The sequence below is a fragment of the Lissotriton vulgaris genome, chromosome 5 (genome assembly GCF_964263255.1).
Source record: "Lissotriton vulgaris chromosome 5, aLisVul1.2, whole genome shotgun sequence".
In the NCBI taxonomy this organism is placed as follows: Eukaryota; Metazoa; Chordata; class Amphibia; order Caudata; family Salamandridae; genus Lissotriton; species Lissotriton vulgaris.
The window spans coordinates 1,775,418,932-1,775,445,506 of NC_141693.1; the positions used below are offsets into that span (position 1 = coordinate 1,775,418,932).

General features: G+C 45.7%; 1 protein-coding gene across 1 annotated transcript in view; it reads right to left on the bottom strand.

Annotated features, from left to right (window-relative positions):
* Positions 1-25,331, bottom strand: part of WNK4 (WNK lysine deficient protein kinase 4) — a 416,457-nt gene extending 391,126 nt beyond the window's left edge. Inside the window, exon 1 of the mRNA XM_086924092.1 lies at positions 23,258-25,331. Within this exon, the coding sequence (XP_086780218.1) occupies positions 23,258-23,899 (642 nt within the window). The 5' untranslated portion in view covers positions 23,900-25,331. The remainder of the gene's footprint in view (positions 1-23,257) is intronic.
* Positions 25,332-26,575: the final 1,244 nt, after the last annotated feature.

Genomic DNA, 26,575 nt, shown 5'->3' on the forward strand with positions numbered 1-26,575 from the left:
CATACCTCTGTGCATTCTTTGAATATTTCTCTGAGAAAACGAAGACACCGGTGACTCGGCAAAAGGGTGCTAGATCAATCGGCACGATTCCTGAGGGATCAGGGTTGTCATGTTCAGTGTTTGCCAGAACTGTTTGCTCCCCGTCTGGCTTTAGGGGGGCTTATGGTGGCATTGAGAGCTAGCTGGTCTATGGGACAACATATCCTGAGGGGGGGCTCAGAATCAGTCTGGAACCATCCCATCGTTTATGCTCCCCAGAAACTCACAGTTCCTAGTGCATAGTGGAAACTACACAACATAATGAGCAGAGGGACCCCGTCCTACAGGAAAAATTTCCAAGATTAGCCTGTGACTCTGCAGTGTGTGGGGGCTCACAGGTATTCCAGTACGAAGGTAATTAACCCCTGCCAGGTGTACACATTCTGCACACTGACCTACACCACAACCATTGACAGAAACAATTGGCATACTTGTGTACTCATTTCTGGTGGCTCCGTGGACATGGACATCCACTTCAGTGATCTGCATTTGACCTCATAGGTTCAAATTTAGACCGGTCGGATCAGCCTTTCGGAAATGTAAAGGTAATAAAATGAGTGTCATTGAAGTGGGTAATGATAGACATCTATTATCTGTAAACAGCGCCAAGAGACTCCTCCAGGAGGGAATGTGCTCTTATGAATAAGCAGGTGATGCTATGTCCTTCACTATGAGGGAAGTGGACCACTACCAGGTGTACATTCTGTGCTACTGACCTACTACACAATCATCGACAGAACAAACTGGCATGCTCGTGCATCCATGCGCTGAATGAGTTTTATTTTCATGATCAATGGTACAAGGAGTGTTATCAGCCCTGACATTTCTTCTATGATGTTGGCACAGTAGTGCCATAGACTGTGTCAATCATTGTGGTATATAATAAATCCACCTGGCGCAGAGGATAGGAAGAACTAATTTCAGAGAATTATGTACAACGTGGCACAAAATATGACCCACTGTCTGTGTTGAAAATAGAAAAATATTACTCCAGCATTCAAAACATTGGGGGTCAATAGGCAGCAGGAGGAAGAGGGCATAGACCAGAGGGGCGGATTCAGGAGTGGTAATCATGTATACATTTATTGTTAAATTCTCTGTTCTCACCCCCCAAAGAATTAAAGCTAGCAACAAGCGCAAATGTGATAGGAAATGTGTTTTAGCTTAGTTAATTAGTCAAAAACAGACTGTATTTTAAAATATCTATCACGGCCAAGACCTGCTGCTGAGATCTTTCTGTACCCACAATGTCCATGGTGTGACAGAAGTTGGATAACTCTGCTGGTTTCTGCATGGTGTGCAGTGCAGGCAAAGCCTGACTCGTCATAACACAACATAAGGGATTCAATGCGTCATCTAAAAATATGCCTGCCGCGAAGCACAGTAAGTAACACACAGCCACAGATTTTATTTTATGTAGATAGTCACAGATTGTGTTGATAACTTGTGTAGGTTACTGCTTGGGTTGCATGAATGCATGTGTTACCTGCAGGTCACAGGTTCTTGTCCTCATAATATACCTTAGTGAGTTGTGAGCCAGCATCAGGGAGCTGCATGCAAGCGGCAAGGTATACGCTTAGAATCTTTTTTTTTTTAAACTTTTTTTTTGGGTTATACAACATGTATAACCCCCCCCCCCCTCAAATTGGCATCGTTACAATACATGTAGACAGTTCGATAACCTCATACGCTTAGAACCCTACTGTTTTTTTCCTCAATCTTTCATTATTATAAGCAGGGACTTTGGAATTATGTGATTGTGCGGCCGCAGCTTTTTTTCGCATAATTAATGATTTTCCACCTAATTCATCATCTGCTGCATAATCTGCAGAATGTAACAAACAGCATTGTTTCTAGCTCAAACTGTTCAAAAGTTACTAAAAGCGCAGTGACACGTGTTGCCTCGCAGTGGAAGGCCCTTTGGAATGGTTGACTGATCACCTTTTTGTTGCCTATTGGGTGTTAAACTGGTACTAATAAGGTGCAACCAATGCAGAGACAGTTTTAACAAGTTTAAAAATGATAAAATAATGAATTAATACTGTCACAAAATGTGCCACATTATGCCACATAATTTGCCTTTCTTGACGCGTAACTGACCCAACCTTGCTACATAATTTGGCCCTCCCCTGCTGCATAAATCCAGCGGCCCTGATTATAAGGTATTTGAAAAGAGTTCCTTTCTGTAGTAATAAACACTAACTCATGAGTGGTATATAAATGGTTAACTACTCATATAGACAGAAGCATCTGACGTTCTTACAGTGCATGTGATTCTGATATACAAAGTTGGACAAATAACTGTCCAGCTTCCAAATCATAGCTTATATCTTGTGAAGTGACAATAGGCTGAGGGTCTATGTTTCCTCGAGGGCTTTGGCATCTAGCTAGCTCTCAGCCTGGATGAGGCTAGAATAAAAGGCGTGCTGATGGCTCTTGAAGTGAGGCATTTCTAAGAGCCAGGTTTGAACTGAAAACAAGAGATCTCTCTCTCCCCTTGTAGGTTAATCTTCTGAATTCAAAGCACGCAAAGTGCGGCACCGCTGAATGTGTCACTGGGCCAGCGAATTGCGGTGGTACACGAATAGGCCACATATTCACGCATGATTTTACAACACATGCCTTTACAACGCGGGCTATACAACGAACACGTCGTTATCACGCATTCCATTAAAACACAAGTCGTTACAACGACTTGCTTTAGGGAAGTGCTGGAGTTTGGAATAGTATATTGTACTATTCCACCTTCAGTCTGTGGAACAGCAGAGAAGGTGTTGGATTTAAAATCCAATACTGATTTCACTGAAGCATGTCGTTGTAATGACTTGCGTTGTAATGGAACGTGTGGTAACGACACGTTTGTTGTCGTGCCTGAGTTGTAATGGCACTGAGTTGTTCTGGCAGCATTGTAAACGCTATTTCCCGTGGTACACAGCACATTTCCCTAAGTCCCACCAACATACCTGATCCAACTCACTAATAGCTGTCAGATCCGGAATCCGCCTGGATCCTCCCTTTTTCCCTAGCACAATCCACTGTGCCAAAGAATGAACAGACTATGGCACAATATACAACCAGCTCTTCCAGGTAGATGACCAATTAATGAATTTAACCCATTTGCAAAGCACACATAACTAACCCGGCTTATTGACATTGATAGAGGTACCAACCCTCTAATAATCTTTGTAAATGAATGCGAGACAATGTACCAGAGAATAAGGTCAGCTGTGTCAGAGAATAGGCCATACTGCACCAATCAATTCAATTCAATTTCAAAGCTTTTATTCGATTTGTAAATACAAATCATACAAGCAAAACAATGATCAATTCATTTCATTAAAATTGTTATAAATGCAGGGTTGATACAGGGGAAATCCGGAATATTTCATATGGGCAAAAGACACATACTAACAAGCGTTTACACATTGGATCATAATTGAAGATATAAAAATAACTAGAGGGTGCAGAAGTTAAAATCGTACAGACAGGAATAAAGAAATTATCGCATAAAATGCTTATCCTGGCAGCTGTACATAGTATAGCAAACCCTAGCCTAGAACATGGAATATTGTAATTTTAGATGTAAAATTTGAGAAATAGATAAGTACAGACAGGACGGTATAAAAAATAGCAGCACTAAACGTTTCCTGGCAGCTGTACCATAATAGATGCAAAAAGTCAAGGAAGGAAACATATACAGACAGGATAAAGGGTAGTTATCGCACGAAGTGCTCATCCTGGCAGCTGTACATTTTAGGTAAGTACAGACAGGAATGTATAAATCATGGCAATACAATACTTTTCCTGGCAGCTGTACATTTCAATATAAAAGTAGCAACAAAAAAACAGATGTCCACATTTTCTAGGGCTGATAGTAACGCAAGGGCATTCTTAAATGACCGTGTATTATATTTGATAAATATAGGTTTTAAATACCTTAATCTTAAAAAGTGATAACATTTGCAGAAAAGTAAGAAGTGGCAGCAACTCTGACGTGAAACGTTGTCACAAGGGCAGGGGGTTTCCGATTTAAGTTTCTGTACTGGGAACGCAACAAGGTGATGTACAATACCCAACCTGACGCGAGTTAAAACAAATTGATGAGATGGACGGCTGACATTTGAGAGATAAGCTTGGAACCCCGATGGTAAATTAAGTTCTCTGTAGAACTTCACAGTATCTAGCTTACCATATACCTCATCACGCCCTTTCTTTTTGTACATTAGAAAAGTTTGCTTGATTTCTTTTTTAGGGATTTCTACCGCCAGTTCGGGGTCAAGGAGAACATCAATATCAAACAAAGTTACTGCACCAATCAATGTGACAACCCATACTCATATGACCAAACTTGCCAGAGAATACAGACACCTGTGCAACTATCCCACAGGTCTCGGTCCCTGAGAATATGTTCTACTGGGACATCGAATGAGCCTATTCATGCCTATCAATAAGCCACATTTTGACAGTGATAGGCCCAGGTTTGCTAAGGAATAATCACTGTGATACAGTTAGGCCAAAATGTTCCAAAATATTCTTAGCGGTGCCAGAGAGTATGGGCACTGTTCCCAGAGAATGTTCTCATTCATGTGTCATGGCACAGACCAATTGTCCCAAACAATAGGGTAACTCAGGTAGGAGAATAAGTCTAGCATGTGAAATTGAATATTTCTGATGCGCATGAAAGCGTGCTAATCTGTACACGGTACACATGCTAACAGTTGCAGAAAATGTGTTTCAACACATCACAAATTGATGTGCGCCGTGAATCCTTTATTGGAACCAAAGGCGATGAGCCCAAGAGAAGTATTTCTTTCTGTAGAGGTACTTTGAGTAATTCAATTCACAGTAAGGAGTGTTTATTTTGGCAAGGAGTTTTTAATAGGAGTCTTGGATGTGAGTGGACACTCGAGGGAACTGCAGGGGATCAGTCTAATGCATATCATGAAATTATGGTGAAAAAGGAGCTTTGTTGGGAGGTCAAGGACATCTCCGGTAGGAGAAGGAAGATGGATTGCTGACTTTATTTGAGGACAAGGTAGACCCCGGCACATCATGAAGGACTTGCAAACTTTATTGGGGCATTGCAAAAGGCGATGGAGTCCGCGTCTACTCTTTCAGCACCATGAATGGCTCTTCTCCCCCCTCACTGGCCATTGACCAATGCTGAGAAGCATAATCTTGACCATTCAGTGTATCATTCACTCGTCTCTGCTGAAACTTCCTTTTTGACGCATGGACCTATCACATTTAGCTCAGCTCTACCAGATAGGGTTACTTCCTCTTTCACCGCCCCCCACATCATTTGTCTATGCCACACTCAGTCCTGTCATTCATCTGTATAAGCCACTTGTCTATGCCACACTATGGTTCCTAGCTTTATTACTCTATTCGTCTGAAATACTAAGAATGGCAATACATCAAGCTTCTGTCCAGCCAGCATGCACAATTCCCAAGGAAGCCTAGGTGCGAATAGGACACTTTACCCATATGCTTTTACTCCACATGCCATTACCTCACATTTTTACACTGCAACAACTTTTACAATGCAGGGCTTTACAACGCAATCCATTACAACGCTTTCCCCATTCCAACACAATCACTGTTCAAAAGCCATGGGGTGTTACTTTGGGGAATGCGTTGTAACAATTTGTGGTGCAAAGCCCTGCATTGTAAAAGTTTTCGCAGTGTAAAAAATGCGGGTTGTTGGCATGTGGAGTAATGCATGCGTAGTAAAGGATGTTTCCCCTTGGTGCCCATTACTGTAATGCCTTGATGATGCCAATGTTCCATCCTACCCTGAACAGCCAATGATCTGCCTTGGGTGAGTCCACAATGCACATGGTAAAAATATGCGATTGCACTGCTCTGAATCTCAAAAACAGGCCTCTAACCTTTAGAGATGTGCCTCTTACCTTTAGAGATGTGCCTCTAACCCTGCGAGAGGTCTTTTGGGCACTAACTAAAATTTGAATTAGGGTTACGGTTAGCATTACGTTTAGGTAGGGTTAGCGGAAGATTTTGTTAAGGGTTAGGCTTAGCACTATTATGTGTGGGCTTGGTGAGGATTCTGGGATAAGGTTAGACTAATAGTTAGGTTTGCTGGTGGGGTAGGGATGGGGGTATGTATGGTGATACGTGTTCTCATCAGTTTGGTATTACTCATAATTGCTTCTTTGTAATTGGAGCCGCAATTATGATTGATGATTTCTTGTTATATAGTGTTCATCATTGCGGATACTTCATTGCCGTGTTTCTAATAAAACACCAATGCGCTCATTTTAAGCCAGTTCTTCACTCAACAAACACACTGGGCTGGTCTTCTATTAGGCACCACAGATAGGAGTTTAAGTCCATAATCCCAGCTGCTGGAACAGGGCATGGGCTGAAAAGGCTGGCATTTGAAGTGATGGCTCCCTTTGCATCTCAAGAGCAAATATGCCTATTGACTGTGGTGCTCCTCGCACTAGACAGGGACTCTAAAACTGGCAGAATGATAAACGTAGACAGTACAACATGTTTCCAGTCCTGAATTTTCCTTCTACAAATCATTGCTGTAAGGTGCTTTAGCCAAGTTAGTGTAAATTTAACAAATGAAGACTACAGCTCCCAGAATGCAATGGCTTGTTAAACGGAAGGCCTTGCAGACAGGGAGTGACCTGTCAACTCTCTGGTAGAATGTACTATTCTGCTATACCTTAGTGATGGGCTGTGTGTGAATTCGAAGGTGCTTATTTTCGCTTTGAAGGTAAATCTAGTCCTTCGGTGGAAGAATTCCAGTTGACCAGTTAAAAATGGTTTCTACTGGATCAAGCTGAACTGAATTGTTTTTGATTATATAATTGCTAAGTCTCATTTTGGAAATGGTTGTTGGCACATAAAAGTGTCTTATATTGGTTCAAGTTTGTATTTCTTTGAGCCAGCAGAAATTCCCTTGTTTTTTCTGCTGGACACATCTAGTGTGGTTTCCTGAAAAGCATATGCCTCCGCTTGCTGCCAAAAACTCTCCAGAGATCTGACTATGCAAGCCGAGCCAAGAGTGTTGTTTGGGCGTTTTAGAAGCTTAGATTTTTAACTGAAGAAACATGATAAGCCCTGGGGAATGGCACTGAAGTCCTTGGTATCCAGGCTAGACTCTGCACAGACTTTGAGCCAAATACTAAGACGCGGGCCCTTCTTTTGAGTCCAAAAAGTCTTCATGTCCAACTACTAGGGATTTACCCATTACCCGTATTGACAGTTTCACTTAAGGTAAGCTCTCCAGTGACCGTGGTATCATCTTTATCATAACAATTATCACCCTGAAAAACTCATCAGACCGAGAAAGTTAAGGAATATACAGAAACATGTCGACCCAGAGGAATGATGGAATAGAACCCTCTGTATTTTAATACTGTGAAAAGAGGTTACAAATAAAGACATTATTACCCATCTAGACACAGTCTTAAAAGATAATCCATTCCTAAATGATCTATTTTCCCATTGACCACAAATATGAGAAAGTTGAGAGCAAACAGGCTGTACACTGTACAAGGTGAAGCATCAGCACCCACGGCGGAGAAATACGTTTGATAGGAGTTAGATCACAGACCATTCCTATGATCTGCATTTCTCCGTCCACCCCTCAAATCCTCTGAAAATAACAGAAGAGAATGGGTGGTACACTGATGGTGCTCCCCTTTCTCCACATCAATATTATGGTTGAGGACATTTTCTAAAATGTCAATTGGTATTTCCAGAATCGTGGAATACCTCATCTGCGGAAACGTTGACTATTTTTGCCCTTCTATCCGCTTTCAGTTTGCAAAGGACCAATGCAAGCCGCTGACCTCTCACCCTGAGGTAAGTCCATATGTATATTGTTTGGATCCGTCACCGCTGGAATCTCTTCTCTCGCTCCCTCCTCTGGTGTTTAAAGAGCCATCCAGTGAATGACGTCACAGGGTATCTCAAAACCCAAGCTGACGTCACAAGACACAGGAACACTCTAGAAAGCCCACAGTTGGTGGCTGTTAAGAGATGCAGAACCGGAAATCAGGCGCCACTATTAATCACACATTGGTCACTCCCTACCAACCAAACAGACAGATTAGATCTACCCTCTCATACCTTCTCACAGTACCCAGAATCAAGGAGGTAAGATGTGGTGGAGGCTCCTTCTCCCACAACACGGCCAAACTCTGGAACTCCTTACCCCTCCATCTACGTGCTGAACCCAACTTACTGTGCTTCAGGAAAAAGCTCAAAACTCAGCTGTTTAACAACTAGAATAGGACTCTCTGCCCTCCCACTCGCGTTTGTCCGCAGCGCTAGGACGCCTCAGGGTAGCTACCGCGCTTTACAAATGCTCTTTTCATTTCATTACATTCAGAACCGGTGAAAGAGAAGAGAACAGTTTTTTCTCCACACTGGACGGCCCCTGTAAAGTCATTGAGGCGTTTGAGGGCGGTTCAGAGGGAGAATACGCGCCAAGGTGTGGAACTGGTTTCTAAGTATGGAAATGGAAGCATTCCACATAAGTGTTTCTTCACTACAGACACTATACAACCGAATTGCCTGTTTGCTATATAGGGTATGTTTGTGTGGGTTCTTCAAGCATGGCCTCCAGTGGATGTTCACAGTCGAAGAGGTGTGCTATGACGGAGGCTACCTCCAGGTACAGGGTTGTTCAGGTAATGAATGAGCTGGTATAAGTACTATGTTCTGGTACACACATTAGCCAGTGACATTTCAGACAGTCCTTTCATTTATATGTGAGAGGCGGAGAATGTTTATTTTGTTGAGAGTTTTCTGTCTTTGGACTGGTCTTGGCTGAGGTCTGCCTCACCACTCACAGCTGTCCGGACTCTAGAGACGGGAATAAAGCTGAATTCAAAAGACCTTGAGCGGAAAGTTGAAATTGGAGCACTATTTTAACTAAACTGCGCAACTACATATTATAACTAAACTATGCAACTCCATGTTGTAACAACAATGAGCAGCTAAACGCCGTAACCAGACTGTACGACGACATATCCATGGCCCGCTGTTTTAGGACCCCCATAAGTGACCATGTTCATTGTTGGTTATTCCTGTTCCATAGCTGTCGTCTGGCCCCAGGTCATGACGGCCACTTTCAGCCAGTCCTTGTTTTTCATCCAACAATGCAAAGCATGCTGGGACTTGTATCTTCACTCTTCCTGCAGTTTGGGCCTCTAAGCCTCAGCATGATTTTGGACATCTCCAGTGTCACTCATTTGGTGTGAGACTCGCATTTTGAATCGCAGTGTCACTCTTTGCCAGTTATTGTTTCGACACAAAATGTTGTCCACATCACTGAAATAACTATACTGTAGGTTTTTGGGCCTCAAGGGCTCTCTGTAGCACAGGAATCTCGACATAGGTGTGACCTCGACAAGGGGTCAGGGTTAACCACGAGGGAAGAATGCACAAGTACCTACGGCTAGATTGTAATTCATTTACCTGTTATCTCCAGTCAGTGCAATTGTCAAAAGAGAAAATGTAAAGGTGAAAGGCACAAATTTAATCACATGATTGATTACCGAGTAAAACCAGTGCAGAATGTGAAAAGGCCTGTACTGCAGTACAAAACTGACCAGCCTGCCTCTTTTAAGTACTGCTAACCGGTACATACACCCCCCCCCCCCCCCTCTGCCTCGCGTCATAAGAGAGTGGGGCTAGCTGAATGTGTCTGTTATAGCAACAGACTCACTAAAGCGAGGAATTAAATATGCGAGCCATTCATTGTATGCGCAACAATGCTTATGCACACATGCACTTTACATACATTAACTTATAGATGGTGCTTAATCTATGCATGGAGTGGTGAACAGGAATGAGGTATGTGTGTGTCTTTATCTGTGTGTGGCTTTAGTGTCCATATGCTGAAAGAAACGTATTCTCCTAACTGGAAACCTAAGTTTGCTTGAGCACGCAATGCGTACATTAAGCATGTGTAAACTTAGATTACACATTGTGTGATTTTTTTCTTTGTAATTGTCTCTTCTTTCCTCTCTAACATATTTGAAACTTTAAAGCATCTCAAAGCATTTTCAAATAAAAGCCAGACTGGTGCACCCCAAAACACTTTTCTGACTACACGCCACGGAAAAGGTTGGCCTGGCCTATAAGGCAATCTGGTAGTGCTAAAAGGGCTGGTCTGAGAGGTCAGCATATGGGTCGTTTTTGGCTGTTTGTGAGCCAGTTTTATGACCTGGTGCCAAGGGGTGGTGGGGCAACGTTAGTGGTAGTATCCTTGATAATACCACTAAAATTGCCTGCAGCAAACACAAATCCATGCAGTCTTCCATACATTGCATAACACCTCTACAGCACACCAGTGACAGGAGGCAGCTTGTACCAGGCCATTGCTCCTATTGGCGTTGCCTCTAACAGAACAAACTACTAACCATGAAACCCTACAAGTGGGAAGAGGATGTGGCGTACTGTCCAGAGCTGGCGATTTTGTAGCTGGGGAAGTGGGTTTCAGTTGCGACATAGGCCCAACATACTGTGATTCTGAGCAAATCACTTAATCTGCCGGTGCCTTCATTTATTTATTATTTATGTATGTATTAAGTGTCCTTAACTGGTGCTCATGAAAAGCGCTCCAATACTTTTGCGCTGGTGTTGATGATTAAATGCCGGTGCCGAGCACCAGAAACCACCGGGTCAAATTAAGGACTGCAGCACACATGCACTAGCAAAAAACTGCCCAGATTTGCAAACGTGGGAAACTTTTTTTTAGCTCCCTGATTCGTTAACCTAGGCCACTTTTGTTTTAGTGCCCTGGCATTTTTTCTGTCCGAGTCAAACCCTGGCCACAGATACATTTGTTGCAAGTAGAGTGTTCAGATAAGTGTATGAAGTGCATTCCTGTATGCTTGTAAATGCTAAAAAAAGTGCTCATTTGAGGATGGTGACCTCATTTGTATTGCCTTTCCCTGGGACTCCTTTCGGTTCACTACTTTTTTAATCTGAGCCTACATTTTTTCACACATGTTGTTACATGCGTACTCTCCTAAGCATGTTAGTTACATGCATGTATGTCACAAGCACATGTAAATAGTCGGTTTCTTCACTCTTGCAATGTTTGCATGAATACTTTAACACTTCTTGTAGTTGTAAGTCTTAGCTACAACAGTATAAAGCTTTTCGAACCAGTACAAATGCCTCAAAGTGTCTGTGCCAGAAATGGGCTTTTCAACCAACAAACAAATTTTGCTTTTATTCAATCCTTTTTTCGGATAGATGACGCCTGGCAGCTTGCCAAACACTAAGGTTTTTCAAAAACAATGACAAAATAATAACAGGCACTGACAAACCCTAAAGGCTGCTGTCCAACACCAGAACTATTGGCTTTGCTGCTGGACAATCGTCAATTAAAAAAACATTGCCTAAAACAAAAAGCAAAAGTTCGTCTAGAAAAGTGCACATTGCCACACTTATTTCTGGCACACGTGCAAACTACTTTGTGTGTGGATGTGCTGCATGCGAAAGGCCAAAATGCTGTCATTCATAGTGTAGTTAGCCAATGGCTGAAGTGGGATGAGCCATTGCCTCACGATGTACATTGCTGTGGATGGAAGAAACATGTGAATGACAGTCCAATGGATGAAGAGGGCTGGCTTAAAGCCCATATGAGTATATTATAATAATAGTTTTAGTAATATCTAAAATCCTTGGCTAATGCCAGACCTAAATAAAATGAATAGGACCTTTGAAAAGAATAAAGTCAATATCCACATTCAATATGTTATCAATGCATACGTAATATTCTATCTTTTTGAGCTTACCACTACTAAAAGGAGGCACCCCCTGTATGAGTAACGACTTGCCTATCTTATTATCAATTTGCATTTTTTAAGCTCTACACCACTAGTGCAAACAAATTGTTGGGGTGATCTCAAAAACTGTCAAAGGAAGGTCCAGTCAATTCAACCCGGTCACACTGGGGCCAATGCATGGACTGGTGCATTATTCTGGAACAGAGTCATGCCTATAGACGGATGTATGTCGTTACTACGCCTGCTTTTACAACGCATGCCTTTACCACACAACTTTTACAACGCAAGTCGTTAAAACGACTTGCGTTGGGGGGCGCTGGATAGTGAATAGTTTAATTTACTATTCCAACTCCAATCCCCGTAGATAGCAGGGAAGGTTTTGGATAGTAAATTAAACCATTCCCTATCCTACAGCGCCCCCCAGCGCAAGTCGATGTAACGACTTGCGTTGTAAAAGTTGCGTGGTAAACGCTGTTCCCCCCTATAGACCGGTTCTCAGGACTAGACTGGAGGAGAGCCCTGATCAGTTCTAAAATCGCAGTCCAGGACCTAACCAAGAATCCAAGCTCGAGCGTAGAGGCACTGATTTATATGGACACAACAACACCTAAGGCGGCCATCTTGTGTCTTCCTGCCACCATGGTGGCCAGAGTCCACGGTTGCGGTTTAAAACAGCGGAAAACTTCCAGGAAGGCACGATCATACACGCGCAGGGCGAAGAAGCGTGCAGCCCATGCAGTCTGTTTGCCCAAGTGCTCTGAGTTTCCAGAACTACACATTAATTATCGTCTTTCACCAGGAATTTACTTATGTTACAAAAGTTCTTCTGTCACTAATTGCTCTGGGTTTTTGTGGCTATTAGGGGTTCCCCTGCACTGGAAACAGACCTTGGTCTGTGCATTCTAGACTCCACGGCGAGGAAAGTGTAACTGGAAGAGAACACCAACACTGGGGGTAATGAGTGCCAGCTGCGACCCCTGGCACCTATGTGCCTGCCTTTAGGGCTGGTGTTAGGGAAGAGTAAAGGCTGTGTCACATCGGGCTTCCCGCGGCCTCCATTTAGTGCACGGGAGCTGCAAAGGAAATGTTCAGAAAGGTTTGGGTCATCTAGCTACCACCCGTCCTCCCCCTGACTCCGCCCCCCACACACACACCACTCCCCTCCTCATCACTGTTTCCACTTTGAGTGAAAGCAAAACTTTACTTTGGCGCACGCAGGTTCTGAGAGGGAACAGAACATGATGATGTCACATCAGGGCCCTAACTGCAGTGATAGGACATGAAGAGAGGCAGCGTGGTGATGTCACATGAAGGAACTGGCAGCAATGTCATACAGCAAATTTAACAGCAGCGATGGCACATGAAAATACAGAGTGATGATGTCACATAAAAGAACAAAGAGCGCTGATATCAAATGTAGTGGTGGCTCCTCTGCTAAGGCGGAGGCGCGAGGCCCCACTTCTATTCAGCAGTCGAAAAAAAAAGGAAAAATAAAATGATAATAAGATGCTGTTATTTTATATCTTTATATTTCCGTGCTGAAGCCAGTTATGGGGCGCCGTGGGGCAGGATTTGGCTATCCTCACAGCCAGCAAGAGGAGGAGTGGCTGATGCACACAAGTGTGCATAACGGTTTGGCGGGCCATCATGCGCACTTAGCATGTTCTCCGCCTGGCTGTATTGCACAGCCTGGGTGGAGAACATGCACAGGCTCCCAGTCCCCTGTCTGAGCGCCGAATCAGGCCGCTCAGTCCAATCACAGCGCTGCTTTCATGCTGGTGACAACAGTGTTGTGATTGGCTATGGGGAGCCTGTGTGCTTCCTGCTTCCGGGAAGAGAAGGGGAGGAGAGACGACTGGGAAGAGACGGCGGCCATGCAGAGGTAAGTGAAATATTTTTTTTTTCACCCACCTGCCCTGCCACCGCTTTTCCGTACCAGCTGCCACTGGACAAATTTCAGACATATCAACAATGGCGTCCTTGAGGGTACAGAAAGCGCTGATGTCATATGACAGAGAAGACAGCAGTGGTGTCCTTGAGGCGACAAAGCGGGTGATTGTCTCATGGACCCAACAGCAGCACATGAAAGAAAGGACAGTGGTAATGTTACGTGAGAGATCTGACAGCAGTGATGTCACACTAGTGAACTGGCTGTGGACATGCAAAATAACAGAGCAACTAAAAGTGTTGATGTCACACAAAGAAGCGGACTATAGCGGAGTCATACCACACAACAACACAACACAATGTCAGGCAAGGAGAGCAAGGGCTGTCATATCCAGAAAACATGTTGGAGTAATGTCACACATGAAAACTGACAGAGGTTAAATAATGCTGGCACACTAACCACAGTTATGTTACACAAGAACTGATGGCACGTGAGGCAACTGGCAGGAGAGGACGTCAAACTAGCAATACTGACAGAATTCCACAAGAAAAGTAACAGTTATAAATGGGGGGACTTTTCTACAGCTCTCACACATGAAAAATGAAAGCTGTGGGGTCACAAGTGCAAAGTGTCAGCAACATGCCAGGGAACTTACAGCAGTGATGTCACATGAGGTACACCAGCAGCAGTGATGTCACATCAGAGAACCTGCAGCTGCGATTCGAGGCAGCTGGCAGAAGTGATGTCATAGAAGGAAACTGGCAGACGTGATGCAGCATGAGGTAACAGGTAGCAGAGATGCCACATCCGGGAATTTCAAAACATGGGCTAATTCACACAGAGTTACAGCAGTGGTATCAAGCAAGGGACAGAGCAGCATAACCTCACATACAAAAGCTGACAGAAAAGAACCACAGCTGTGATATCGCATGAGGAAACTGAGGGCTGGTGGCTGGCGTAAAATGATTGGGACCCCATGCAGCGTAGGTAGAGAAGCCCCTGAGCCTCCCATATCTCAGATTCTCATTAGCCTTTGACAGAATGGGCCCCCTGTGAAGAGTTTGGGGGGCCTGAAGGTTTGGGAGCCCTCTGTGGGGCAGGGGCTGCAGCTGTCTGCGTTATGGTCCTGCTGACAGCGCTGGGGAGCAGAGGTAGCTGATGGCTGGTGCATGCTTTATGTTAATAGAAGGGTCGAGACTGGGCAGCGCATGCGCTGCTCTGCAAGGAATGCTGTATTTGAGTGTGGACTTGAAGCTCCGTCCACTCTCCGGCCATATTTTTCATTGGCTTGTATCATTATCTTTCATAAATGCTGGCTTCAGATTCGTTGATAGGCTTGTTAGTACCTCCTTAATACCGCCTTGTCTTCATTTGTAACCTCCCATTAGGACTGGCCCTTTTCCTTTGGTTGTTACACAAAACGTCTTATTTAGTCTGTAAGCACTATTTACTTTAATGAGTTTCTCCTGCTGCAGACACGACATGCTTTCCTGCAACTTTCAGTGCGCAATGCGCTCTTTCACTTTCCAAGCAGCCCAGGACAATGGCATTGGCTTCTTTGAAATTAAATAGGTCTCGCATTTACAAGAGTTTGAGCCATTGGCATTGTAAATGATAATGCCTTATATTTATGTTTTAATTATCAAAACAGATAAATAAAAGACATTATCATTTTCATTGCCAATAGCTTAAACTCTCGCAAATACCAGACCTATTGTATTGCAAATGCTTGTTTAACGATTTGTGTTACTATAAAAGTATGTTACAACAAACGTGCAGTTTGTGCACACTGAAAAGTAGTAAACTTACTAAAAATTTAAGTTAGCTTTGTAAATCAGGCCCTGCGTATAACGCGCTAGGATTCACCACCCAACAACCAATCCCCCTGGCCAAATTATATGCCAAGACCAGCGAGTACCGTCCACAGACCGCTCCGAGACAGAGCCACAAACGTGCCAGAAAGACTGACTGCCGCTTCCGGTGGGAAGTGGGGTGCGCAGAGCCAAGAAGTGGAGTCGCGCATTTCTCTGACTAGGGAGCGAGTGCTTTCAGACACCGACTGCCAAATCCCCTTCACGCCAGCCAAGATACCTGTACAAGCTGAACAGGGGAGGTAGCAACAGACCAGTATTCAGCCGTCGCCGGTAAGTCACCCACAGTGCTGTCCTGCACACACAGACCGTGACATTAACAGCACTGGTAACGGTGCGCAACACCGTCCTGGCCCTCTAGCGCCACGACTCGAGGCCACCACACTAGGGTCTGTCATTCTAAACTTTACTCCTTTACTGTTCCTGCCCCAGCCCACTGTGGGACAGCCGTAAAACTATCCCACATGTAAAGAGCGCCTGACAGAGAGGCTGGCACTGCGCCACAAACGGCACAACAGCCCAGCTAAGAAGTGTATATGTTGCCTCACACAATAAGCGCACTTAGCATGTTCAGGTCTCAAGGCGCTATTGACACATAAAGGATGTGTAATGTCTCACCTGTACTCATGTTATCGACTCTGGAAGGATGAAAGGGGGGTTCGAATGTGAGTATGCAGTCAACCACAGATCCCTGGAGGGGAAGCGTCGGCCCAGAGAGCCAGCAGACCCTTTTTAAAAACTGGGGGAAATGCCCCTAAACACGTGCAGCAGCCCCACTGCCGGACAGTACATGCCCTGTTCAGAAGAGTCTTTGTGTTGTATTACAAGTGTGTCGTGCCAGTGGAGAAGGCATGTCCTGTTCTGGTAAAATGTACAGCAGCCTCGCTGAGACGTGCAGGCACTGTCCTTTCAAACCCAGGAAAAGAGCTACGAAGAAGTGCAGGCGCTCTCTAAAATACTGAGTACTGACAATTCCGTACCGGGAATCTAGTAATACCCAATTAAAATGATAGAAAGACCGCAGAGAGCTTCATCTGGTGTTACAAAAACCCAGCACGCTGATGAGTCATGGCAGAACTGGCCATTCGCAGATATTTAAGCCCCAGCGCAAAGTGCCAGAAATGTTATTAAAACACAGCAGCCGCGCAGGGGGGTGTAGCCCTGCTGGGAAGTGGGAATACTGCCCCCAGAGGGATAGCGGCCATGCTGCCAGCTGATGCACTGTCCTATTGAGCGTACAGTTAATTGCTGGGATGTTCCAGTACTGTCCCGTTAAAGGTACAGCAGCCATGCTGGGAAGTGCCCCTGATGCTTCTGTAATTGTGCTAAATGCTGGGACTAGCCTGTAGGAACCACTACGAATGTATGGCCACATTTTCAGAAATACAGCATTCCTGCTCACAAGTCCTGGCACAGTCCTATTAAAGTTCGAAAATATTTCCTGAAAAGTGGCTTTACTATCCCGCCACTGAGAAGTTCTTATACAGTCCTGTTGAAAGTAAACACAGGCGGATTCTGGTCCATTAAAATTACATGAAAAACTTTCAACAGGTGTCTGGAGAGCCCCATTTAAGGTACACAAACCGGCATGTTCAAGAGCTAAAATACTGGCCCATTGAAATGATGTGAGCCGTGCTGAGAAACGCTAGTGTTGTCTCACTCACTGTATGTATAGGATTCCTCTCAACAAGTGTGATACTGTAGCATGCAGTCCTGTTGACACCATAGCCGCCAAGCCGACAAGAGTGTTACTGTAGCATACAGTATAAAAGTATAGGAACCCTTTCGACAAGTGTGATACTGTAGCATACAGGCTAAAAGTATAGGAGCCCTCTAGACAAGAGTGATATCGTAGCATACAATCCTACTGAAAGTATAGGAGCCCTGCTGGCAAGAGTAATACTGTAGCATATAGACCTACTGAAAGTATAGGGGCCATGCCGGCAAGAGTAATACTGTAGCATACAGTCCTACTGAAAGTATAGGGGCCATGCCGGCAAGAGTAATACTGTAGCATATAGACCTACTGAAAGTATAGGGGCCATGCCGGCAAGAGTAATACTGTAGCATACAGTCCTACTGAAAGTATAGGGGCCATGCCGGCAAGAGTAATACTGTAGCATACAGTCCTACTGAAAGTATAGGGGCCATGCCGGCAAGAGTAATACTGTAGCATATAGACCTACTGAAAGTATAGGGGCCATGCCGGCAAGAGTAATACTGTAGCATACAGTCCTACTGAAAGTATAGGGGCCATGCCGGCAAGAGTAATACTGTAGCATATAGACCTACTGAAAGTATAGGGGCCATGCCGGCAAGAGTAATACTGTAGCATATAGACCTACTGAAAGTATAGGGGCCATGCCGGCAAGAGTAATACTGTAGCATACAGTCCTACTGAAAGTATAGGACTGCTGATAAGTGTGATACTGTAGCATACAGTCCTGTTTAAAGTACAAGTGCTCTGCTGACAAGTGTGATGACGTACTATATGGCGCTGTTAACATTACAGCAGCCATATACAGCACTGACAAGCGCAATACTGTACTATGGTACAGTATTTCGCTTGTCAGCAGAGCTTCTGTACTGTTCACAGCACAGCAGCCAAGTTTATAAGTAACATACTGTGTTATACAAAGTATAGTGTTTCCTATAGCAGTATTGCCTACAAGTGTGAGAGTGTACCATACGGTCCTTTTGAAAGTATATTAGCCCTGCTGTGGAGTGCAATATGGTACCATACAGTCCTGCTGACAGTATAGCAGCCCAACCACAAGTGTGATACTGTAGCATACAGTCCTGCTGTAAATACAGCAACCCTGCCGACACATATGATACTGTACCATACAATAGTGTTGAAAATACAGCAGCCCTGCTGAGAAGTACAGAGGGGTATCATATAGCCCAGCTGAAAGTACAGTGTCCCTTCAACAAGTGCAATACTGTACCATACTGTCCCAATGAAAGTACAATGTCCCTTCCAACAAGTGCAATACTGTACCATACAGACCCACTGAAAGTACAGTGTCCCTTCAACAAGTGCAATACTGTACCATACAGCCCCACTGAAAGTACAGTGTCCCTTCCAACAAGTGCAATACTGTACCATACAGCCCCACTGAAAGTACAATGTCCCTTCCAACAAGTGCAATACTGTACCATACAGCCCCACTGAAAGTACAGTGTCCCTTCAACAAGTGCAATACTGTACCATACAGCCCCACTGAAAGTACAATGACCAATAATGGCACCCTAACTGAACGGTTTCTGCAATCCAAAAATTCCTATGAGTTTGAGGATTATATGGACATTATTTTTCCAATCCTTGCTAGGAAGCTGTTTATACAGTGGAGGGTTGGTACTCTACCGATCAAAACCTTTACCTCCAAATGGCTTCAGAGCGATGACAAATCCTGTCCTGGTTGTAATTCTCACGATGAGGAAGAAACCCATCTTTTTTTCTTCTGTCCTGCATATTATAGACCCAGGAAGTACTGGCTGGCCCCTCTATGCAGGAATTTGGGTTTCAGGAGCTACATAGATGCCTACAGAGTTTTAAAAACCAGTACCCTGCCCCATGTAATTTTTGCTGTGGCGAAATTTATCATGGCTATGTGGCTCATCAGGAAAAAATTGCTAATTGCACAAAACCTCCAAGTGTGAACTTGTTGTTATATTCATGGACTGTGCTTATATCATTCATGTTTACTTTATTCCTGATTATGAAAGACTTTTTCCCTCATCGTCCCTAGATGACGTGTTATTTCTTTTAAATGATAATGTGTTTTTATAAATGTAACTCTTTTTTCCCTTTTTAAATGTTGTCAGCTTGTATATAACATGTATCTTTTATGGTCTTATAGACCGAAATAAAGAATTTTTGGATTGGATTGGAAAGTACAATGTCCCTTCCAACAAGTGCAATACTGTCCCATACGGTCCTGTTGAAAGTATAGCACTGAGCCATGCCACATGTCTGCTACTGTACCATACGGTCTGGTTGACAGCACAGCAGCCATGCTGACGAGTACAATACTGTACTATACAGCCCTTCTGACAAGGGCAATACTGTACGCTACACTACAAACCTGATGAAAGTACAGCGGCCCGGCTGACAGGTGCAATTCCATCAGACTGAAAGTATGGCAACCCTGTTGACAAGTACAATACAATCCCATTGAAAGTACAGGCCCCCTGTTGACACATTGATACTGTCTCATTGAAAGCAAAGCAGCTATGTTTGAATGTGCAATACTGCCCTGCTCAGAGCGCAACAGTCTTGATGACAAGAACAATACTGTTGCATTGAAAGTACAGCGATGCTGTTTATAAGTGAAATACTGTTCTATAGAAAGCCTAGCAGTCCTGCTGGCAAGTGTAATGCTGCCCCGTCTCACTGAAGTGCAACAGCTATGTTGATAAGTACATCACATCCCCACACTGCCCTACAGACAGCATAGCAGTCCTACTGACCACTGAAGGAGAGTCCCATTGAAAGTACAGCAATCCTCTTGACCCATATAATGCTGTCCAATTAATACGTCAGACTCCCTACTGATGCGGTAATACCGTCTCTTTGGAAGTGCAGAAGACATGTTGACAAGTACCATACATCGCCTTTAATCTTAATACAATCTTCCTGCGAAAAAAGCTCGCTAGGTAGTGTGGCTCACTGGTTAGAGGCAGCAGACCCGAGAGCAGAGGACGGCCCGGGACCAGGGTTCGATTCCCGGCGCGGCAGGTTTCTGGACCAGGGTCAGCGGACTCGATAATTCTCTCGCCTCGGTGCCCACTCTCATCAGCGATCACACTCGGCAACTCTGGGCATTAGCTTGCCTCATCTTCACTAACGGCCCCACCAGACCGCCGGGGATGCCTGGTCTCTCCCTGGAGATACCCATTAAGGGACCATCTCTCAGGGAAGCCAGGAAGAGTTTCGCAGCGGTCGAAGCGCCTTGGGACCCTCCGGGTAAGTAGTGCGCTATATAAATGCCTATACATTTACATTTACATTTACATTCTGTATAGCTGGAATTTTTTAAGAGACTTATAGATATCTTATATTTGTATTTATGTCTGTGAACTTTTAATTAAAAAAAAAAAATCTTCCTGCGTGGTGCCACAAAGGCAAATACAATTCGGGCGGTCATGATGCATAGGGCTGATGGCAACCCTTGGAAATGCACAGAAGTGCAGGTAGTTGCGCCAGGCGGCTCAGCCCAGCCCTCCCTCTAACTCTCTGCCTCCAGGCCCCTTTCAGCAAACAGTGCCTCCTTCCAGCCCCTTTCTGTAGGCCCTGCAGGGGGGAAGGCAGGCGCCACGGCAAGAGAAGGCTTGAGTTTAACCACAGGGCGGACACGACGAGCTAAAAGTGAAATCACTGGGGAAAACAAGAATCCAGACATATGCAAACCTCTCGAGAAGATCTCTGCTTAAAAACACAAATATAAATACATCCTTCTATCAAAGCGGCGGGTCTCATAGTAAAAGCAAGGCGGCAAACCACGCTTATGATCAGATACGTGCAAATAAATACATGTTGCTCTACCACCAGTAAACGAGGCACCGATGAAATTCGTTGCAAAACTTCGCGCAACTCTCAAAGTGTATGCAGAATAACAAAGCGGTCAAAGTGGCCGAAAGGAAGCATGTTGGCGCTATAACTATAGCAAAAAAACGCTTTCACTGATGGGTCTGAGAGGAGGCAATTGGCAGTGCAAATGGTGCGGCGCAAACATGGGCATGATGTTTCATAGCAAAGGTTCGGCACTTCTGAATTCATGACTACAAGCCGTGAAAGACCACTTACGCGCATGCGCAAAGTGCATATTTCCCCCCACGGTTCATAAAGATACCGAGAAGCTTGAAGGACGGCAAGGGCGCCCTCTCTTGGATAGGAAAACACAGGACTGGGTGGCCTTAAATAACCAGGATGTTTCGGATCCTTGTTAAGTAATGTGCCGGAAAATCACCTGACTGCCCTACCCGACCTGTTCTCACAAACATTGCATTTCAAGTGCCTTAGCCGACAAACTTTTCACAAACATTACATTTCAAGTGTCTAGAGGCGAACCAGGACACACTGCACACCTGCTCCATTTTACTGTGGAGGCGGACATCTGGGTTACAATGCTGATTTTCTGGTACGCAAAAGTGAACACAGCTACTAGACTACAATACTCAGTTCTACAGTAAAACCAGCCTACTAGAGTACTGTACCTGACAAGAGAACTAGACTACACTAGTGTACTTCAGTAGACCCGAGTACAGTATTAGACTAGACAACTTTAAAAAGGCTCCCTTGAGCCAGCGAGCTGTCAAGCTCTTGGAGATGCACCTGTGCGCCAGGTAGAGGTACTGAGACCTGCGAGGAGCAACCCCTGATGTAATTTGTTTTTCTGATCTCTACTGATGAAGGATAAAATCCAGAAACACATGTCTCGAGATGAACAGCACTGTCTGCACCGACTCTGGTGAAAAATGACAGCTAATATTCGAGTAAGCGTAAACATTGTACTACATTTACCTCAATGCTAAAAGGGCGGAGTGTGATGCGAGGCATTGTGCTCACATCCCACTTCTGTTTAGAATAGACAACTAGAGTATTGGTCTAGATTACAGTTTTGGTGTACTAGATTAGAACATTAACAGTCCAGAACAGACTTCTAGTGTATCTGACTAGACCACTAGAGTATACGAGACATCTGGTGAAGTCCAGACTACAAGAGTACTAGACTAGCATACTAGATTGGATTAGCATACTAGAGTACTCGGCAGGAATATTAGAGTACTGGATGAGAGCAGCATCTAGTACGAGAGTACAAGACTATTAGCGTTCCAGACTGGATTAGATTAGGAGAATACTCTACTAAAGCACTAATGAACGCCAGGCGACTAATAAAAGACCAGACTACCAAAGTCCTAGATTAGACTATGTATACATCATCAAATTCTAAACCGTTAAGTGGAATCACTATAATAGCCTTACTCCCGAAGAACTAAGACTGTGCTCGTTAGCGCGCTTGAAAATGCTGACTCAATTATGCCAGTTCATTATATCTTTGGTAGCCAAAGGGCCACCGGCAAATTACCGATGGTTCAGAATACAAGGTCCGAATGACAAGACGACTAAAGAATTGTGATCTGGGGTGTTGAACTGTATGTATTTGCACCACTCAAATTCCTGTCATATTTTCACTATACTAATTCACCACTAATCCTTTATTGGTTCCGGAGTAGCGTACGCGATTTGACACCTCATCGGGGTAGTCTGTGCTATATCAATGCAATTACAATGGTGCACTTCGAGGGGCTCAAAGTACTGTTCGAGATGGACTCTCGCCCAGAGAAGACCAGAGTACTTTGTTTCTAAGGTTGCTATCATGTTAGCCCATTCTAGAGTTGCATTTATGGGAGGGAGCAAAAGAGTTTTTCGTTAAGTGTCAAGTTTTGGATTTCTCTTACTGACAATTAATACTCTTGACGATTATTTCTTAAATTTGCAGCAACCCTAAAAGACGAGCTCTTTCTATCTAACTTTTCCTAAACTCTCTGGTATTTTCTTTTTTTACAGTAAAGTGGCATGTGATACTGAAAAATGCAGGACACTATACAAGCGTCTTTCTCTTACTATCATGCCCTCAAGTCAAGTGGCTAACTTTGACAGAAGGACTCACCTGCAGTTCACACCAGGCCACTTCCACAGTGGTCTCTGTATCCAGTCCCTTGTAGACGGTTTTGAAGGACCCTCGACCGATCTCGATGTTGAACTTCAGGTACCGTCCATCCGGGGAGGTGGCCACTGCTTTGGTCTCAATCTCCTCATTCTCCTCTTGCTCTCGTTTGGTCTCTTGCAGGGCTGTTCGAGTTGGGGGCACGCTGGGGGTCTTGGGGCTCTTCTCCTCATCTGAATCTGAGCTGAGGTCCACAATGTTGGGAAGCGGCGTGGGCAAGGCTACCGCTTCCCGCTGGACTTCCATCCTGGGCAATGGCAGGCCAGGGAGAGGAGAAGTTTGGCACCGTTCCTCTGTCTCAGTCAAGGGAGATGGGGGCTCCTCCGGGGACCATAGGGAGAGGGACCCAGGAGGGTCGTAACCCAACAGTTCCAACTGGGCCGAGCTCCTCCGGTTGAACTGGTAGGAGTTCCTCCTGGGACCTGAGAGTCGGCGCTTCCTGAGGGCGGCCATGGTGGGCGACATGGACCCTGAAGCCTCCTCAGGCTGAAGCACTGAGCTGAAGGAGATGCCACAACCGGACAGGTCCACCTCGGTCTGTGACATGGCCTGCTGGGCACTGCAGGGCACACTGACCGCAAACATGGTGGCAATCTTGACCGCAACCACAACGATGATAAGCTAGAAACCAATTATTGCTCAAATTACATGCAATGTTTCCCACAGGAAAAATTCAATAAGATTCCAGAGGGTTCGATTCTACGATGACAACACACAAGATTGGTGCGCTTTAGAAACTCCTTCAAGGCACGTGTGGCTGGGCGCTGTCAGCAAAATTCAAGAGCACATATACAGTCATAGATCAACACATGCAGACATGGGTTTCAAACATTAGTGTTTATTACTGTCCCCACCAATGGCAGTCTGTTATGGACATCTTCCGGATCCTTACATCACCAGTGTCCATGCAGACACCTGATTAGCTTATTCACCTGCTGAGATAATCCCCTTAGCTGCGGTCACTTCCCCAAAGGCAGCTGGTGCAAAGATCAGTTTCCGCAATGGAAATTTGGTGCACTAGTCCATTTCTCCAATGTCTATTGCCAATCTCCAAAAAGCCCTCTGCAACAATTGCCCTGGCTGGTCCCCTGCAGCAGTGAAGAGCGCCTCTCTACACCCACTCTTCTTGGGGCTTGCTGCAGTGGGGACTTGCTGAAGGGATCACTTATTGAAAGTGCCACTTTGCTGCACCGCTCACATTCGGTGAAAGTCTCTTGCAGCAATGTCCACGGGGTTACCAATTAGCACTTACTACACCAATGTCTTTTTTGCGAAGGTCACTTGTTGTGAAGCTCACTGTTTGCAGGTGTCACTTATTGCAACGTTCGTTTTCTGCAGTTCTCACTTGTTTCGAGGCTCTGTTGCTGGAGCTGTCACTTGCTGCAATTGTCACTTCTCAGTTCAATCGTCATGAGATTTAAATGATGTCTGCTGGTAATGGTCACAGGCGCAAAAACTTTCTTTCCACAAGTGTCACTTGCTATCGTTTCGCAAAGGTCACTTGTTGCAAATCTTACTTGCTGCAGTTGTCACTTTCCCCAAACGCCACAATCACCGATTACGAGGGAGCATTGGGCTAAATTGCCCCTCCTGCCGTTTCCTACAGTGATACATTGCTGCAATGACCGCCTGGTGTAATGATTACTTGCTGCAAAGGTCACACGTGTGATAGTCCACAACTGCAAGTCCGTTTCCCATGTGCTCCCTCACTGCATGCAATGACACTTCCTTGTGGCAGAAGTCACTTTCCACAGTGGGAGTCACTGTTTGCACGGACACAGAAGCCGGCTTCTCGGCGCTTTGCCTGTTCTTGCCTCCGGCGCCCTCCTGTGCAGAGAGCAGGCAGGGCTGCACCCGCTCCCTCAGCGCCCAGCCGCCACTGCCGCCCGACAGCAGCGTCTGCTTCCACGCGCCGCCAGTGCCGTCTGAGGAGGCATGGGCGGCCGGAGACAGGGCTGTATTTACCGAGGCGGGGGATATGCACGCTCGCAGCCTGTGGCTGGAGAGCGCAGCCCGTGCAGGGAGCCCCTCCCGCGGTGGGCGGGGCGAGGGAGCGGCCCTTCCCCCGCCCCGGGAGCTCCTCCTCACGAGGGGCTGAGAGCCTCTTACCTCACCGGCCCCGAGGTAGGCTCAGAATACACATGCTGCGGGGCGGGGGTGCCACAGCAGGGGGTGCCCTCTCTGCGCGTGACCCAGCAGCAGCCACGCTCGCTCCCTGCCACAGGTGGGCTCTGCGAGGCTGCTCCGGTCCCGCCTCCTGCGAAGAATGACAGGGTAGGATAGGCTCAGACAGGGCAACAGACCCCCCTCTGACAAGACCGCCCTTCGTGCGACCTCCTACGTGTGCCGGTAGAGCCAGCCCCTCTCAGCGCCTCCCCCCGCGCGCAGCGGGGCCCCGGAGAGCTCTTTAATTAAAAAGTGCCCCCCTCCCCACCCTCATGTGCGCTTACGCTAGCACCGTCCTTGGCACCCCTACAGCCAACCCACACTCGCACATAAGTTGTGAAAAGACCGTAAAACATCTTTCTACCCGTACAAGCCCCCCTTTGCTTTCTATAGAAAATTGGTATGTGGCACAGGTACAGAGCATCAGTACCAGGGAATGGGGGGTTGGGGGGGGTCGGGGGGAGGGGGGGGGGGCGGCTGACATCTGATTGTGAGGTCACGAGCCCCTCATCACTAACCCTATAAGATTGTGCCTAGAAGCTCCTCGAGCTCTTTCCAAACGCGGGGCGGGCACACTCGCTCACATTTCCAAGACATGGATTTGAAGAGACAGACACTGGGGCTGGGGGGACCCGCACCCTCCCCTTTTCCTGCTGGTGAGAGCCAGACACCCCGTCTCCCCCCTCCTTCCCTAGGAGTGCATCTAGACATTCTGTGAGCCCTGCCTACAGCCGGTCCTCCCACCGGTGCCACCTCCTCCTGTGTGATGGGTACCAACATACTGCTGCCCGCATCCATGGGTAGCCCAGTTCCCTGCCCCCTCCTGCGAGGTGCAGACAAGGTACAACGACCAATCTTCCCCGTAAGGACAGCTGCCACCGTGAGAAGTACAGCCACCGTTATGCTGCTGTGCCATTGAAACACCCTAGGCAGCCACATAGCATGTCATTACTTGATTACAGGAATTTTTTAGATTTATTTATAACTCACGAACATAGCTGCAGAGGGCAGCGCAGCAGGAGAAACCGGACAGGAAGGCAACGTGCGGATTTTACGCGTTAAGGTACTCCGGGTACTGGCCAAGATTATGTGACC